The following is a 16,523-nucleotide window of genomic DNA, read 5'->3' as shown; positions in this document are numbered from 1 at the left end:
TGGCTATCATATACAATCGCTAAGCCCAATAAATCCATACCCATCCAAGATCGAGCAGACATATCAACAATGCTCAGCCGTATGGAATCCAGTCACACTTTGAATAGATAAATTATAATTCTTCGTCTTCGGCCGGAACAGGAACCTCGTCATCCAATGCCGGATTGAGCTTTTGACCGAGGTCGATGCTTTCCCTCATAATTTGGCGTGCAGAATCATCATCCACACCCATATCTTCTTTGACAAGAGACATGGCGAGCTCGGGAACAAGTACGGACTGGGCGTAGCCGGCTACACCCGCCGTCTTGATAATATTGTCCGATGCTGATAAGCGACGCAAAGTTGTCGAGAAGCGTTCGACGACAGCTTGTAGCCTGTGACAGAACGCATGATCAGTATAGCCCCAGTAAATCCGAACCAGATAGTTTGTGCGAGTAGCCGCATGCTTACATCTTCGCGGCTCCTTTCGTCCCGTAATATCCGCAAGAAATAGTTTCAATGCCATCACCCGCCATTGTAAGGCGGAAGTTCTGCGCCTTGCCATCTTTCATATTGGTGGACAGAATATTATGGTAATAAGATGGGTGGCCCGGAGCCAGAAGTTTTTCCAACTGTGGGAAAAATGACTTGATACGCTCATCAAAGGTTTCCCACTTGATCTCTGGATATCCGTGTTTCTGCCATTCCGCTTTGGCAGTATTTTGCTTGTGCGATGTGCAGAATTGCTGTTGCTCGCGGACGCGCTGGTTGGGCTGGGCCTCGAAGAGGATGAGTAGATCTGGATCAACCTCCTCTTTGCACATTGGGCATAACCACTGCCGCGGTCTGGGGGGTTTCTTATCAGTTTCTTCTCCGAGAAGGTCCATGAAATCCGAAGGCACAGAGCTGAGTGGCGAGCTGGAGCCTGAGCGCTCTAGACTAGATGGTTGATTATATTTTGAGAGCGCTGTCTCGAATGAGGATTTCGAGTCGCCAGGGTATAGAGGAGGTACAATAAAGCCAGGGAGTTTCTCGTCATGGTCGTTATCCGAGGTCGGTTGATCTATCTCCAAAGCCGGCTTGGATTCGGCTTCTGGGTCTGACATTTCTAACGCCTCGGACAGTTCTGATGTATCATCTTCCTCGGTACTTGATGATTTCTTCAAAGATGTGTTTGATCCTTTAGGCTGATCGTCAGGCGGGGAAGCAGCAGAGCGTGCGCTTGAGCTCGGTATTTTCGAGAAGGAGGTCGTCGGATACGTCTTCTTGAAGCGTTTCTGTGAGGATCGGTATGACGAGAATATTTCTTCCTGATCGTCGTCGCCGGCTGATCTCATACTAGAGGTCCTCGCCAGTGCTTTTTTCCTGGTCGATCTAGCTTGACCCTGTGAGCTAAAAGCCCCCGCCCGTACAGGTGCGGGGACGAGGATGCTTCCAGTTTCTCCATTAATGTCTTCCCTTTGAATCGATCACGATGTGACGGAAGTTCGTCAGAGTCCCCGGCCAATTCATCCTCATCAGAAGAGCTGAGTGGTTCATCATCCGTCCCGGGTTCAGGCGCTTTGCTTTCGAATACAGGCTCGGTCTTGGGGGTGCGTTCTGCGGCGGCATTTTGCTTAGGCATGTTGAAAGTTGAGAGGAGATGTCTACGCGGGCCGTTCTTGCGCGTTAACCGGGTTGATGCTTCGCTTGAATCGCGTACATGTTGAGGGAGCATCATACAAAGAAGCAGCCTTTGAGCTTTCGAAGAGGCTGGGGGGGATCGTCAGGTAGATCGTATACAAGGAGCGACGAGGTTGCAATGCGACAATGTGATAGGGGCGTCAATTGGAAATCGAATCGGAGGATGATTGAATCTGAAAGAAAAAGAAAACCAACAAAAAAAAAAAAGTCGCAGGCCAAGGGCCGATTGGCAGATATGGCGTAAATGGAGAGCAAAGAAAGAGAGAGCGGGAGTGAGAGGGGAATTGGGGAACGCGTGACGCGACAAAGCGGCGCCCCACAGCGGAGACTCTTTTGACACTCGACATTCATGGGAGGTTGATACTTGTTTAATCGAATTCAAGCTATTCGAGCTACCTCTCTGTACATGACAGCTGCACATTTATAAACATCTCAGGCACCTAGGCAAAACGATGCACCTCTAAAATGAACAAAAAAAAGAGTCCTTAGGAGCAAAAGTCCACAGGAACTGAAACCAACCCTCCTCATTATTCAAAAGTCATTGAAAACCCCTCCTCTTCATGCCCGTGTCCAAAATCATCATAATCGGCCCAAGCATTCGGCTCTAGGGCCATCGCTCCCACGGCTGTTGCGCCTACAGCGGTTGCGCCAATTGCAGGCATGGTAGAAGAGGACCGTAGTTCGGGTCGGGAAGGTGGATCGTGTTGGTACTGTGGAGGTGGGTCGTGATAAGAAGTATCAAACGTCATTTCAACTTCCTCCTCCTTATGCGTGGCCGAGTAATCATGAGCAGCCGGGGGTTCAGCGGCTGTGTTCAGCTTAGGCTCGGATGCCGTTCGTTGAAGAGAAACGGAGTCGTCATATCCAGCGTCTTTCCCCTTTTCTTTCTCTGTCGGGGTGGTGGGTAGGGTAGATGCCGACTCTGATGGACGATTCAACTCTAGTTTCATCGGAGGCAGAGTAGACTCCAGCTGTTTAACTTCGATGGCCTCAGAGGCCAACTCAGCTCGAATAGCCTCAATATCGAAGAGCACCGAACCCGGCGCACTCTTATCAATCGGATCGAGCGGTGCGCTTTTCTGGTTAACATCGTATGTCTCCCAGGATTTCTTCTCGGCCATCTTGCCGCGCTTGAAGAGACCGAACCGCTTTTTCTCCGGTTTGAGCTCTGCTTCTCGTCGAGCTTCATCGATCTCGCGAATCAGCTCTCGCTGGCGCTCGGCGTGGTTTTCGGGGTCCGGGTCTTCGATTTCTGCGAACTCGTCTCCCAAAACTTCCCAGCCCACCTCTCTAAGGATTCGAGGCATCGCGGAGCGGTAGGCCATATGCCCATTGACAAGTTCTGTCAAGTTGAAGTTCTCCACTCCTGGAATGCCCTCAACAGCTGCAAGACCGGAGACACGCATGATACCACCACTGGTTGCCCGGAAGAGATAGCCAAGAATCCAGTCATTCGTACAATATCCGTTCACAAACCGGCCAGATACCACGCTGCGTGCTTTGAGGTATTCATCTTTGTTTGCGACAATTGGTGATCCGAAGAGGTAGACATTCTGAATAAGTCCGTGGCAGCCCTTATTAGCTAGCTCCGTGAGGCATGAAAAGATGACCCGTGCACCCAGAGAGAAACCAAGTAATGTGATGGGTCGTTTACCCAGATTGCGATCTTCCAAAGAGTCGGCCATGACCAACCCGGCCGAGTGCGCACGAGCCAAAGAAACGGTCCACGGGTTATCAATCAGATAGGCGAGTTTGGTCAGGACTAGAGGTAATTGTAATGATGCCATCAGTGCCATCAAAATAGTACTTCCCAGCACTTGCTGTAGACCTTGAGTCAATGCCTGAAAGCGAGTCAGTTGTATGCGCGATTTGAATTGTGTTGTGGAAATATGTTACCTCTGTCGCCAGAATATTGATTGTGTCACCCATGCTTCGAAGCATCTCAGGCTCCCACAGAACTGAATAGATATCACCCATGATGGGGTCGACTGTACTGTAGGGTAATCGAACATCATCAACCTTGCCAGTCATCCATCCGGACACTGTCACAATCAGATTGACCTTCTTGTTATTGTGCAAGGGCCGGTATTCAAATGTCTGGACCGCGCCAGTTCGGCGATGGGAAGCTCTCAAGCCGATGGCACTCCCACCAAGAGTAGCACTCGAAGCAATCAAAGCAGTGCCGCCAAGACCACCCAAGAACGTACTGGTTCCACCAATACCAACGGTTGTTAGTCCCGCAGCGAGACCAGCTCCAATAACTGGTGCCAGCAACCCAGCGGACAAGCCGATTACCAGTCCACCGCCGACAGTGGCCAACCCCATAACCATATATTTCGTCTTGCGAGACTTCTGGCGACGCTTTTCCATATGCTCCGTTTCGTCCCAGTTCTCTTTGTCTGCCTGCTCTTGCATTTCCAGAGAGTCTGTGACTCGCTTCTCGAATCGACATATTTGTAGCCAGGTCACATCCATAGACTCGCCAACTCGCTCCAGCAGGGTCCGAGACCGCGCATCATACGCCGAGTCGGCAATGAGAACAAGAAACAGATCACACAGGACTGTCCACCGAAGGTCAATATCAATTCGGTCGGAGGTTGGCATTTGAGATGGCGTTTTGACTTCCGTGGGCTCATCGTCTTCGTGCTCTTCATATGGTGGCGGAGAGCCCAGTTCTGAAGACGCGTCGGTCTCAACTGACATGCGCGAATGAGGGTCTCCTTTGGATGTAGGAGAAGATAATGATACCGAGGACGAAGACCTGTGAGCACCTTCGGCCATGGGATTCTTCACGCGCGCGTTTTGCATGAGTGGTCGAACGAGATCCCCAGGTTGAACTCCATGCCCCGCAAGTTGCTCAATCATTATTTGCTCCGCCGAGTTAATGTCCATATGCATATACAGGCGGCCCATCATAGCCTGGCCCCATTTCCTCGTGGAATCAGAAGCTTTTTGGTGCGTCTTGCGGGTTGATCTTGTGACTGGAAGCTTCGACAATCCAAGATTCATCTCGTGGATTGCCAGGCGGACCACACCGACGTAGGCGATCTTCTGGGTCTCGTTGAGAAGGTCTTTTGTGGCTTGCAGCTGGCCGACAGAGTCACGGAGCTCTTCTCCAACCAGACCAGCTGAGTTGTTTGCTGAGTCTTTGAAAAGATAGCTGGTATCTTCATCCATGCTTGTGGCAGACTGGGCATCTTCGTCGAGCTGGACACGAGTGTATCCCTTTCCAGCGCCTCCAAGTCCTTGGTATACGGCATCATTGTCCTCTTCTTGGGCGCCGCGGGCGATCAACCTCCCATAGTCGTCGTAGTAATCGAACTCTCCCAGTGCCGGCATGGCTTTCCAATCCAGCGGTTCCTCCTCTTCTTCTTCGCTATCGTCGTGCGCTTGATGGGGTTGAGCAATTCGCATATGTGACCATTCCGAGAACTCGACGTTCTTGGGCTTCGAGGTTGACGATCGAGGGAGGGCGATAGCTCCAGCGGCTTCGGGGCCGGGTTTCTGTGTGGCTGCATCTGTGGGCGTCAGGGATTCAGGATCCTTATTTGGCTTCGATGCTTGCTTTTCCGGCCCTTCATTTTCAATTGTTGCCTCCGGCTTTCCCTTGGTATCCTCAACTTGATTGACATCCTGTTCTGGGGGCGAATTGGTTGTCGGATTTGCGGCTGGCTCTTGGTCTGAGGAGTCTGCGGGGAGACGGTTGTTGCCTTCGGAGGAGGTTGAGGTAGTGGGTTCGGGTTTCGCGCGAGGTCGAATCGGTAAACCAAAGTCATCGAACTCAAGCGGTGCCTGTGGTACTGCATCAGTCGTCCCCGAGCTGCTCTCCTCGGGTGTTATATTCTCTTTTCCCTTTCCGGTGACATCTTCCGGGGCGACTGCAGCCGACGGCTGAGGCGTATTGGGCGCAGAGAGTGCGGGTGAGGCAGTAATCTGACCGGGGGGCCCCGTCGCTGGTGACACCCGCTTGGGTCATGATTTCACATGGACAGTCAACCCTGATGAGATCGTGGTTTCTGAATGGCGGTCCGGGTTGGCAGTGCGTCCTGGCTTCCCACGTTCCTCGCAATGCTTGGAGGGAGCACACCCATTCCAGTCCAAGGTAGAAGAAGAAATTATATGAAAGTGGCCCGATGCGCCGTGGTGGACCGGATCGTGGCCCTTTGACTGGTAAGTCTCCACAGATGACGGCCACGCGGAAAAAGGAGGTCGGCGAGGCGGGAGGCAATGGCGGGGCTGGCAGTTAACAAGTGGACAATAGCCAACAAGCTAATAATTAATAGCTAATAGCTAATAGCAAGCTTTATTGAGCTGAAAGAGCAATAACAAACAGCGATTGTGAATATGTAAAAGGAAACCGAGAAAATTGAATGGAATTGAATTGAATCCTTCGCAACCGAAATCAACCACCGCGTCATCCCACGGTTGAGCCGAAAGCGGAAGACCGAGCACGCGCTCCTCCCAATGCAGAAAGTCAACAAATGGCCTGGAATACCATAATAAACACCTGAAAAGGGTGGTTGAAACATTATGAAAATAGCCAAAACTTTACCTTTCTATTCCATCCCCGAAAATGCCATTTTAGGCGTTTTTTGTCTCATATTTTTAGAAAGTTCTAATTGATTATCTTTGTTTCTTCTGCCGATCACCACGATTCCCCGCAATCACCAAAGGATCGCAAACCTGGATATTTCGATAGTTTAATATTCACGACAGAGACCCCTTTTCTCGTGACCTGCTAACCGGAGGGGAAGACCTATAGCTGGCGAGAACCTCATATACTTGAATATCAGGCTCAGGTAACAAGTACACAACTTCCTTTATCTTGATCGGAAACAAGTATACAAAATCAGGTTAAACCCTATTATCTCTTAGCACACTTGAACGCCTCCTTGCCACTCGACTGCTAGTGTGCTGAAAATTACTGGCATCAATAGCCGCCGAAACCATTACCTGCATCCTACGAGTACAACATCAATCATCGTCATCGTATCCATCATCCCCCTGACCCGAGAAGCCACAATCTTCATCATCAATATATCCATCATCAGTTTCACCTGAGAATCCTTCATATAGTTCAAATCCTAGGTAAGAAGTGGGTTCTTCTCCACGAAAGCACCTGTCTCCATCCTCAATGTAGCGAGCATCACCCCGATCTGAAAAGTCCGCATTTTCCTCCTCGACGTAACCAGTAGACTCCGAGTCGTCCTGAGGAAAGGCCCCATATTTGTTGAGAATGAGGTCAGTATCGTAATAATTCGAAGCTTGCCTGTCATGACCTTTGAAATATCCAGCATTCATGTCACCGGCGACTCTGCCATCATCGCTACCAGTAGACGATGTGTTCGGGCTACTACCGTCTCCCACGATGTAGGACGTACTAGTAGTATTCTCCACTTTATGAAGACTCGAAGCCATGAAAGCTTTAGACAAAGCTTTCGGCAAAGCCTTGGGCAAAGACTTGGGCAAAACATGACCTAGATTCGACACGCCCGAAGTCGTTCGCCTCTGACTTCGGTCCAAGAGAAAATTATTGTGGTCTTCAAAAGCAGGCAATATCTCGGCCTCATACCAATGAGAATTCTCGACAAGAGTCGCCCAGTCCCAATGACCAACAATCTGATCGGGCGTAAGCTCCCATTTGCAAAGACAAGCGTCATTGTGGTAAATATCTTCCTTCCCGTACGGGTTATGCACATTGTAGCGTAGCATTTCCCATTCGATGTTTTCCATGGGTAGGCCCTTTTCAATGCGCGCATTTGGGTTGATTGCTGTAAGTGTTCTGGGAGGGTCTAGATAATCTGAGCTTTTTGGAGACCAAAGGGCCTTGAGTTCAGATATGAATGATTTGTGTGGTTCGTCAGCCCGTGTCATTGTGTCAACGTGTGATGCGGCTGGTCCTTCGTGATTTCTTGGTGTGAAGTGGAATCGAGATAAACGAGCCTGTGTTCGACCCAAGCCATCAATACGGCATGCAGAGCACCGTTCCCAAGGTCTGATTAGTGGGAAGGGGTAAATAGGGCCTGGTTGAATGTCTGGTGAGTGGTTGGGCATCTCTCTCATTTTGTAAAAAGGATCAATAGCCCCAACAGGCTGTTTTATATGAGCTTTATCGAAAATGGGGCTCTCCATTTGAGATTTAGACGATAGATTCAGAAGAAAGGAAAATGAATCTTGTAAAAAGAATACTGGGAGAAATAGAGATGATGTTGGAGGGATGTGGAAAAACAGAATCGTAGTCATCGTAAAAGAGTCATGATCGTGCCATGGATGTGATGGCATTATGATCGGCTGAATATAAGACTACGCAAAATCGTTAGATGTTGCAAGGTTTCCAGGCTTTCTATTTCCAATCTTTGAACTTTGTTTCTCACGTCAAGATGAAGCCAGAGCAGTTGTTACTAAAACAGTTGTATTGGTTTCTCTCTTATGCGGCTGAGGCTATCGGTTCGAAGGCCATGTCTAAGAAGAGCAGTCTCTGCTATTCTTCGGAAATGGCACTGTCTTACAACTTGTACTTTAGCTCTAAAGTTCTCCTCGTACTACTTACGAGTACCGTGGCATGACGTCAAGATATCGGAATAGTATCGTCACTTTCTCTTTTAAGAAACCGTCTTATTCTGGTCTACAGGGTGTCTCGATGTTCTAAACGAATGTGGAAAAGCATTCTGTTTGATAATTGAATGAAAATGAGAGTGTTTGCCTAACAAATATTGGTGGGAAGAAACAAAAAAGAAAAAGAGAAATGCCGGGCCCCCGATTCGAACGGGGATACCTCTATAGTTTTCAAGGTACATTCCGTTGTGTTGACCCGACTGGTTTTGGAATTATAGGTTCGTTGACCTTCATCACCGGGCAAATCGCCGAATTGGGCGTCAGGGGTCGTAATTCTGTGTTTGGGTGTATGGGGGTGCGGTGTGTATGAAGAAGTATTACGAGTTCCTACCCCATAAATGTGTACGTTTAAGTTCGAGGTTGAACCTTCGTGAGGCATCCATAACGAGTCTAAAGTACGATTAGGGGCGAGTCTTTGCTTACTTTTGTATAATCTCACCGCAAGAGATAATCAGATCACCCTCGAGTATGACTGACTACCCGGGCTAAATACGACCCGATCGTAATCATCCCGTACTAGTATCCAATCGGTGATGAATGATATCCCATGGAATGTACACTTTCCTTCTGCAGGGCTTCCCCTCATCTTCTCTCTGCCGAGCCTCCCCTACCAACCAATCCCCACCGCACGCCTTGCATGCAAAAGAACTTGATAAATAATACGAGACACGGCGGCCCGAGGAACGTCATGCAAATCACAGTTTCCACGCCCGGGCGAAAGTCTTCTTTGCTTGATCGAGGCAGTGCCGGGTCCCCTTGACTCGGGCGTGCGAATCAAAAGTCACAAAGCGACGGGGAGTCGCAGACCGTACATCCGCACTAGCGCGGGGCTAAGCAGAAGATCGGCTGTGTTGACCCTGTTCAGACCAATGCATGGCGTCATGAAGACTGCCCAGAGACTGCCCAGGGCTCTTGGACAGCGCTGACGGGCGATGCTGCGGGTCAAGTGATGTGCAGGAGACTTGCGGCTCTGAGTGAGAAAAAGGAAAAGGTGGGGGAAATCAACATAATCACAGGTCATAAAGTATCAGCCTACTCTTTCCCCCGTGGAAACTAGTCCGAACTCTGTCACACAAATCGAAGGCTTTCGCCATGTTGATGAATCATCTCCGCTCTCTCTCTTGTGTCTTTTTATCGCTATTGACTTGATCTCCTTTGATCTTTCTTTTTCCCTCTTTCCTCTCTTGTTGGTATTATTGATACCTTTCCCCGTCATGATCATGGCATCAGGTACTACCAACACACACTCTCCTGTCTTCTTTCCCCCTCTTTTATCTCAAAGGCTAACTTCTGGCTTCTACTCAGGCTCAGAGGCATCTATCGTCCGCATCGCTGGGGCCGGGTTCCGCCTCTCGCTGCTTCTGAATGCTGCGGCCTGCCAGTTGGCGCAGTCTCGTATCGAAATTCACAGCATCGCCAAAGGCATTTCACTATTTGCTTTGACATTAAAACACCTTGGACAAGCTTTGGAAGCCGGCGACTTGGACCGCTCTGTCGAGGCCACAGAAAAGGCTTGGGAGATCGCCAGTCAAGGTCAAATAGTCTTCGTCGAGATCGAGCATATGCTCGACAAACTACAAGGAACTGATGCGGATGACGACCTGAGAAGAATCCCGGTACAAGAGCGTTTAAGATGGTGTTTCAGAAAACAACATGTCACCTACCTTCTTGCGCAACTGGATTCTTTGAAGCTGAGTCTCATCGTCCTACATCGGGTTCTGCAACTGGGAAATATGCTCACGCAGGGTAAGGGCAACTCAAACGCTAGCTCTCCTGTACTAGGAACCGAGGACCTCATTGCCCAAGAAAAGGCAGAGGCCCAGAATATGATTATCGTCCGATATTGGTCGGTCAAACGTCTCGATCGTCTTTGGGATATGGTCGAACATGAAGCTTGTGAGGCGGCAAATGACCAAACAAGTCAAAAGATTCACTTCAACTATTCCAATACTCCTTCGGCTCTCAAACCACTGGTTGCAGCCGCCAAAGGGAATGATCCTACAAAAATACACATGGTGACTTTGGGCGACAGCGAAGTCGGGCTAAAAGACCTGGAACGGTCGCCAAAGGATATGGTTCACCTTTCAGAAAAGGCCATGAACTGGCTTCTACGCGCATGGGTGCCGTCCCTGGACCCATCGAAACTACATGATCCTGATCTAGATTCCGGCAAGCTGGTCGCCCCTCGCGCCTTCGTTTCAGACTACGACGGCGACTTGGAGGAGTTGAATTTCGACGATGAAAACCGTGGCTACTACTTGGAGGGAACGACCGATGACTGGCGAAAGCCTCATTCACAGGAAGCCCGGGCTCACGCTGCTCAACTTCGCACCCGCTACTCGAACTACCAGGCTCGTGTAGATAGCGACTCTGAATCCGACGAGCCCAGTCGACGTAGCTCCAAACCAGCTAGCCCAGTTAGTCCAACAAGTCAACGATTCAGCACCTCGAGTGATGAAGCCGAGCAAAGGAACAACGGTACCAAACAGGCTTCAAAGAACGTAACCTTCAGTGATGGCCGAAAGCACTCCAACAGTGTTTCTTCACGGTACCCACCTAGCCAGTTCCCTGATGGCCGAACATCTGCATACTCTAGCAGTAGCTTCCCACCACCTCCTCCAGGCCCACCCTCATCTCGACCCCAGGGCCCACCACATGTACAAAGCCAGCCCGTCCCGAATTATATCCCGGGACATCTTCAACAATCATCATCCCTATCACAGCCTTTCCAGCAAGCATATCGATCTCACCCGAACCAAGAATATAACAGCGCCCCGCGCTCCATACCCAACAGCAATCAACCCAACCAGTCGAACGGATTACCAATCCCATCACCAAGGGGGACTCCCCCGGGGCAATATGACTTTTATGGCCGGCCCCAACCATACAGCAACAATATGCTCCAACCACGACACCATAAATCCGCATACGGCCTCTCCACCTCATCGCCCGAGTCCAATTTCCGACCCTCCCCACCTCGCTCGGGACAGCGATCTCCAACGCATGGTCACCACCACAGATCCTCACGTGAAGACAGTCGGCGCGAAGATCCTCGGGAGCGTGACCGGCAGCGGAATTTAACTCGGAACGCGACTCGGGGACTAGCGGGGATCGGAGCGATCGCTGGGTTTATGGATGCGCTGGAAGCATTCTCGATTTAAGGTACTAGTAAGGTAAGGTGGTAGGGGCGAGATTCAAACTTTCAAGTCTTTGAATCTTTTGTTTGGCCCTTGCTTTCCTTGCATGGTTTTCTTTTTCGTACGTCGTATTTCTTAATTTTCTGCATTTACCTTTCTAGGACTAAGGTGTCCGAGGGAAAAAGGCGTACGAGGTAGTATTTTATGATTCGGGTGGGACAGGAAGAAGAGATGGGAAGGAGGAGGATCTCCTTGGTTATCTATGCATAATGTGTATCCTATCATGACGAAATGAAATGTACTTAGGCAATCTGAAGATGAAGACTACCATTCCATAGTATGGAACACCTACACCAAACACGACCTTGAATTTAAGGACTCGACACGAGGCTGAAGGGATGTATAAGAGAATTCGCCGAGAAACATCGACGATTCTCCGGGTCCACATAGCGCGGGCCCCTACGGCATTTAGAATTTATTTTAGAATTCGATCCTAACTGCGCCCGGAGGACGGAGGACGGACAATTCACACGGAGATTATGTATAGAAAGCGCAATTCCCCGTAGAAGTCCGTGGTCAGTGGAATCGGTAAGTTCAAGTTGGTGGTCCCTGCTATCTCGTGCAACGCTTACCGGCACGCTTTTTCCTTTTCGATACTCTCCCGGCCATGCTACACCTTCTAGGCAGTCTCCTCCGTGGCATCGGATGAACTCCGCACATGCTTCTTACATGATTATTTGTCAGAATTTGTGTCCTAGAGTATAATTACTCGTTGTTTAGGCACTCGATGCGATCGCCGACGTTCAGTACTTTATCTTTATTCCGACCTCCAGGATGTTCCAGGGAGCAAGCACTGAACCACGGAGTTCATAGTACACACTACTAGTACTACTATACACCATCCGGAGTATACGGAGTATAACTCAATCAGTCTCAGTGACACCTGGGCACTAACTACCACGACTAACCCAAGAGAGACCATTCCATCCGCCAATAACTCAGACTGCGCCTACACCCTGGAGTAAAGGCTGAACTAAAGCTTTTAGCCTAAGTGTGACCCTCCACTCTGTCCTGTCGGACGACGATCATCCCGACCCTGCACTTCGGATTCTTTTATCGCTCCGTCCATTCAACTGACGCCATTCCTGCACCGGTTCGTGAGCTGGGGTTCCGCATTCATCATTCAATGGGGTAAATGCTTGATACTCTTTTTTGGGTACGGTCTCTTAGCTCTGTTCCCTTGGCTTGGGCTGGTTCACGGTCTTGACGGCTTTTTTTCTGGTGCCGAATCTTCGGTTTCTTTTTTTTTTGGCAAGTTCTTTTCCCTCTATTTTTTTCTTTCCTTTTTCTTGCTCTTCCTTGGAAATATTTTCTTTTCGGCTCCAGGGCTATGTTTGGGGGTTTGGGGGTTTGGAGTATACTAGTACTTCCATTTCTTTCTACTGGTCGATCACTTCACCATCGGCACTTTCTAATCTTTCTACCTCACTCGATCGTTCCAGGGCTCTCGCTCGTTTCCTCGTAAGTGAGATTAACTTGTATTCTGTTCTCTTCTTTTCATTTCGTCTTTCATCTTATATGTTCATGCTTTCCTTCCCCTTTCATCCATTCATCTCGTGTACCATGCTTGTTTATACAATATGCTAATAAGATATATGCAGAGCCAACCAAACCGTCCCCTCTCATAGAGAAGGTAACCTTTGGCATAAAGTATTACCCTCCACGATGAAGAGTCCAAACACCCATCAAATCATTTCAGTACGCGTGAAGTGAGCCTCAGCCGCGACATCTATCCAGATCATCAAAACTCCGGCAAAGGCGGCATCCCAAAGATACTTCCGTCTGGAAGCCATCCATCCAACTCCATGCCAGTCCCAGGCATCCCTCCACCCTGCGGAGCGAGTCTCTGCGGATCATACGCAAACTGCGGTGGCATCGTCACCTGTGGATGCGAGGGCGAATGTTGTTGATGGTATCCACCTCCCAGAGGGTGGTAGAACTGATTATGCCCATGTCCATGTCCGTGACTGTGACCGTGACCGTGACCATGTCCATGGGCATGTCCATGCCCTTGACTTCCATCCATCGGCCACATGCCCGCGTTACTCATAGCGACGTATCCATCACGCATACCCTCCATACCCGGCGGCATATGAGCCACGCCAGGAGGGACGGAGAACGAATCTACCGCTCCGGGCCCAACCTGATCCATATGTGCAGCCTGATCCTGCGAGCCCGGCAGCCGTGGTGGCATTGAATCGGTAGCCGTTGACGGACTCTCGGGTACAGATACAGACACCATTCCAGGCCCGGCTCCGGCTCCGACTCCAGCCTCGTCGGCCACGGTATATCGATTCTCCAGCCGATCTAACCAGTCCCGTCCTTTGACAGCCACAACCTGGTACCATCTTGACGGAATCTTGAACTTCCCGCCCCCGCTCGCCTCGCCCAGTTTATTCGCCATCGCATCGAGATAGTACCCCACGTTGACGGCGTCCGGCGTAACGATGTGGCCCAGTGCGCCGGTGCGCACGGAGAAATGGATCTTCAGCAGCGAGGTCACTGCCATACCGAAGCGGGTGTACATTATGTTCGGCATCCTACGCATCGTGTCCGTGCTGCAGGTCAGTACGGCGTCGAGCATCTCCTGTGCTGCGTTCATCCATTTCACGTTGATGTCGATGCGGATGGCGCTCAGCGGGGGGAGAGTCGAATTTGCACTGCCTTCTTCTAGTGGTGGGAGGGTAAAGTATCGGCTTTTGATGGCGTCGGGGTCTCGGTAGCCTTCTCCCACGCCTAATTCGTACATGGCGAGGACGGCGGAGCGGTATTCGAGGATCATCGGCACTGGAGAGGGAAATGTTAGTCAAATTCTGTCTGTGTCTGTTGGTATATCTTGTTGATCGATCCTTACCGGTCAACATGTCATTGGGAGTACTCTTCTTCCATACTTCCATCCGTTTATCGAACCACCGCAGCACGGCCTGGACGCGGGACTCGGTTAGGGGCGAGGAAGCGCTCGTGTCGTCCAATCCAAAGGAAGACATGGCTTCGTCGGTTATTCTTTGGAGTTCGAACCAGATGGCCAGGTGTTGATCTGTTCGGTGTGGTGATCGCTCCAGCTGCTTTACGCACTCGGCCATCCAATCGTTGAATTGCAGCAAATTGGGTCGACGGGTCTTCATGGCAACACTATATTCCCAAGTCAGTCCGGGAGATCGGTCTTTTACGGCTTCACAGGCTTTGAATACTTACGTTGAGCTTAGATGATAGCAGCCCAGGACCGCCCTCGCTTGTTCCGCCAGATGCTCATCGTGCGGCTCATGCTTGCTACTTTTCCGGTCGGACTTCTTTTTCGAAACCCGTCGCTTGGTGGCCAGTCCGATCTCCAACGCCATCGTCGATGCAATATGGGTATACTGATAGAACTGCAACTTCAACGGCGAACCGGGCGGGTAATAGAAGACGATCATGACTAGCAGTGCCTGGACTAGTTCCAGAGACTTCTCGCCCTCGATAAAGAACTGCTCCGCATAGAGACGGATCATCTCACGGTTTAGAACGCTCGCCAGTACCGCATCAACGGAGATTGACGCCGCGGCGATCACGGAAAGGAATAAGATCGGCTTCGACTGTCGCAACTGTGCCGCGGTCGTGACGGCAGGCAAGACGACAAGCGGGAAGAACGACGACAATTCATGAATAAAGAACGCCACCAGATGCTCCGAATCATCCATCGAGATTATCCCGCGGTCAACAACATCTTCCATCGGCGGTTTACTGAGGTCGGGCGAGAAATCCCCCTGCAGACCGACAAAGGATGGCGGGGCAGACAGCGCGCCGCTGCCGTGCATGCCGGGGTGTGCCGTGGTGAAATCAGGCGAGTAGTTGATCATATGCTCAGCAGTGGTGCTACTGGCGGACTCTTCAGCGATGGAACCAAGGGTGTCGTGAAAATCCATCTCGTCGTCGTCGTTTTCCCGGGATCCCTCGCTTCCTTCGGGGGACTCCGGTTCGCTCTCTTCACGGATCCGATCCTTCAGTAGGGAACGCATCATGCGCATTTCTTTCTCCAGCTGTGCTACCCGCGAGTCGGTCCGCTTACGGGGCCGGCGCCGCTGGGGAGCCACGAAGACGCAGGTCTTTTTGCCTTTGGCACATCGCTGGCACTGGTTTGGCGTGGATGGGCTGGGGAGACAGCGGACCTTGAGACTTCTACAGGATTCGCAGGATCGGTTCAGCTGCGCCGGTGTTGCCGGTTGGCCTGAATTGTGTGGTTCACCTGGAGTGGAGGAAGCCTCTGACATGTTCACTCCAGAATGATGGAAGAGGACAGGCAAATGCACCCACTCACACAATACCGAGTTGATTGATCACGGATCACGGATCACGGGATATATTCAAAGCCCGTCCGATAAGAATCGAGGAAGAAACCACAAATTAATGTGGATGAATTAGAGAAAGGGAGAGAGAGAGAGCCAAAACGCAAAACCAGGGGGTGTGTGTTATTGGATTGGAACTCGTTTCATCACGAATGGGCGTGGAGGTCTGGCGAGCATGGATGAGGCCACAGTCCAGGCAGGAGGACAAGCACAATGGCAATCACAAGCACGAGAACAAGCCGGTCTGTCGGGGGCGAAAGAGGAGATCGATGCGACGAATCTGCACATAGATTCTACACTTTCTTTTTTGCGTGCAGGTCAGAGAGGAGTCAGGGTCCTGCCGATCGAATCGAATGGCGGCGAGCAGCGAAATGGTAAAACGAAAAGGAAAATGAAAAGAAAAAAAAACAATGGAGCCCCTCCTGAAAAGGAAAAATCAAAAGTCTAAAAATGAAAAAGCAGAAAAGCAGAAAAGGGAAGCAGGGAAAGAAAAATCAAAATCCCAAAAAAATCCAAGGGCGCAGAGGCAGGGATTCGGGCTTGGCCACTATCATGTGCGGATGCGAGCGAGCATAAGGGCCGAAGCTTAAAACGAGCAGAATATGAATCACAGAGGAAGGTGTTAGGTAAGAGGTCGAACGACAATGATGTCGCCTAGCAAGGTTGACACTCCACAACTGTCACTGGGGTCCGGGGCTTAGCGAAGGAAGATGAGGTTCAGGGACGG

The 16,523-nt window shown here is 50.5% G+C and overlaps 5 protein-coding genes across 5 annotated transcripts; 1 reads left to right on the top strand and 4 right to left on the bottom strand.

The window, feature by feature from the left end:
* Window positions 1-112: 112 nt before the first annotated feature.
* N7533_002449 (RTC4 family protein) lies at window positions 113-1,603 on the bottom strand (the record flags this gene model as incomplete). Its single annotated transcript, XM_057099099.1, has 3 exons — window positions 113-374; window positions 451-1,317; window positions 1,392-1,603. The coding sequence occupies 3 exons, from the start codon at window positions 1,601-1,603 to the stop codon at window positions 113-115; spliced, it is 1,341 nt and encodes a 446-aa protein (XP_056964235.1).
* Window positions 1,604-2,189: 586 nt separating this feature from the next.
* On the bottom strand, window positions 2,190-5,628 carry N7533_002448 (uncharacterized protein; the record flags this gene model as incomplete). The annotated part of the gene is made up of 2 exons (XM_057099098.1): window positions 2,190-3,503; window positions 3,559-5,628. Coding segments are annotated over 2 exons (3,384 nt in total), but the record flags the coding sequence as incomplete, so codon positions are not given.
* Window positions 5,629-6,636: 1,008 nt separating this feature from the next.
* On the bottom strand, window positions 6,637-7,536 carry N7533_002447 (uncharacterized protein; the record flags this gene model as incomplete). The annotated part of the gene is made up of 1 exon (XM_057099097.1): window positions 6,637-7,536. One exon carries the CDS (start codon window positions 7,534-7,536, stop codon window positions 6,637-6,639), a length of 900 nt encoding a protein of 299 aa, XP_056964233.1.
* Window positions 7,537-8,615: 1,079 nt separating this feature from the next.
* On the top strand, window positions 8,616-11,438 carry N7533_002446 (uncharacterized protein; the record flags this gene model as incomplete). Its single annotated transcript, XM_057099096.1, has 2 exons — window positions 8,616-8,619; window positions 9,583-11,438. 2 exons carry the CDS (start codon window positions 8,616-8,618, stop codon window positions 11,436-11,438), a joined length of 1,860 nt encoding a protein of 619 aa, XP_056964232.1.
* Window positions 11,439-13,215: 1,777 nt separating this feature from the next.
* N7533_002445 (uncharacterized protein) lies at window positions 13,216-15,721 on the bottom strand (the record flags this gene model as incomplete). Its single annotated transcript, XM_057099095.1, has 3 exons — window positions 13,216-14,261; window positions 14,329-14,606; window positions 14,670-15,721. 3 exons carry the CDS (start codon window positions 15,719-15,721, stop codon window positions 13,216-13,218), a joined length of 2,376 nt encoding a protein of 791 aa, XP_056964231.1.
* Window positions 15,722-16,523: the final 802 nt, after the last annotated feature.

Source organism: Penicillium manginii (assembly GCF_028828005.1).
Source record: "Penicillium manginii strain IBT 31320 chromosome Unknown utg000002l:1.0-5564898.0:1.0-5567710.0, whole genome shotgun sequence".
Taxonomy (NCBI): domain Eukaryota; kingdom Fungi; phylum Ascomycota; class Eurotiomycetes; order Eurotiales; family Aspergillaceae; genus Penicillium; species Penicillium manginii.
The sequence above is the reverse complement of the archived record's forward strand: the minus strand, read 5'-3'. Positions and strand labels throughout refer to the sequence as shown.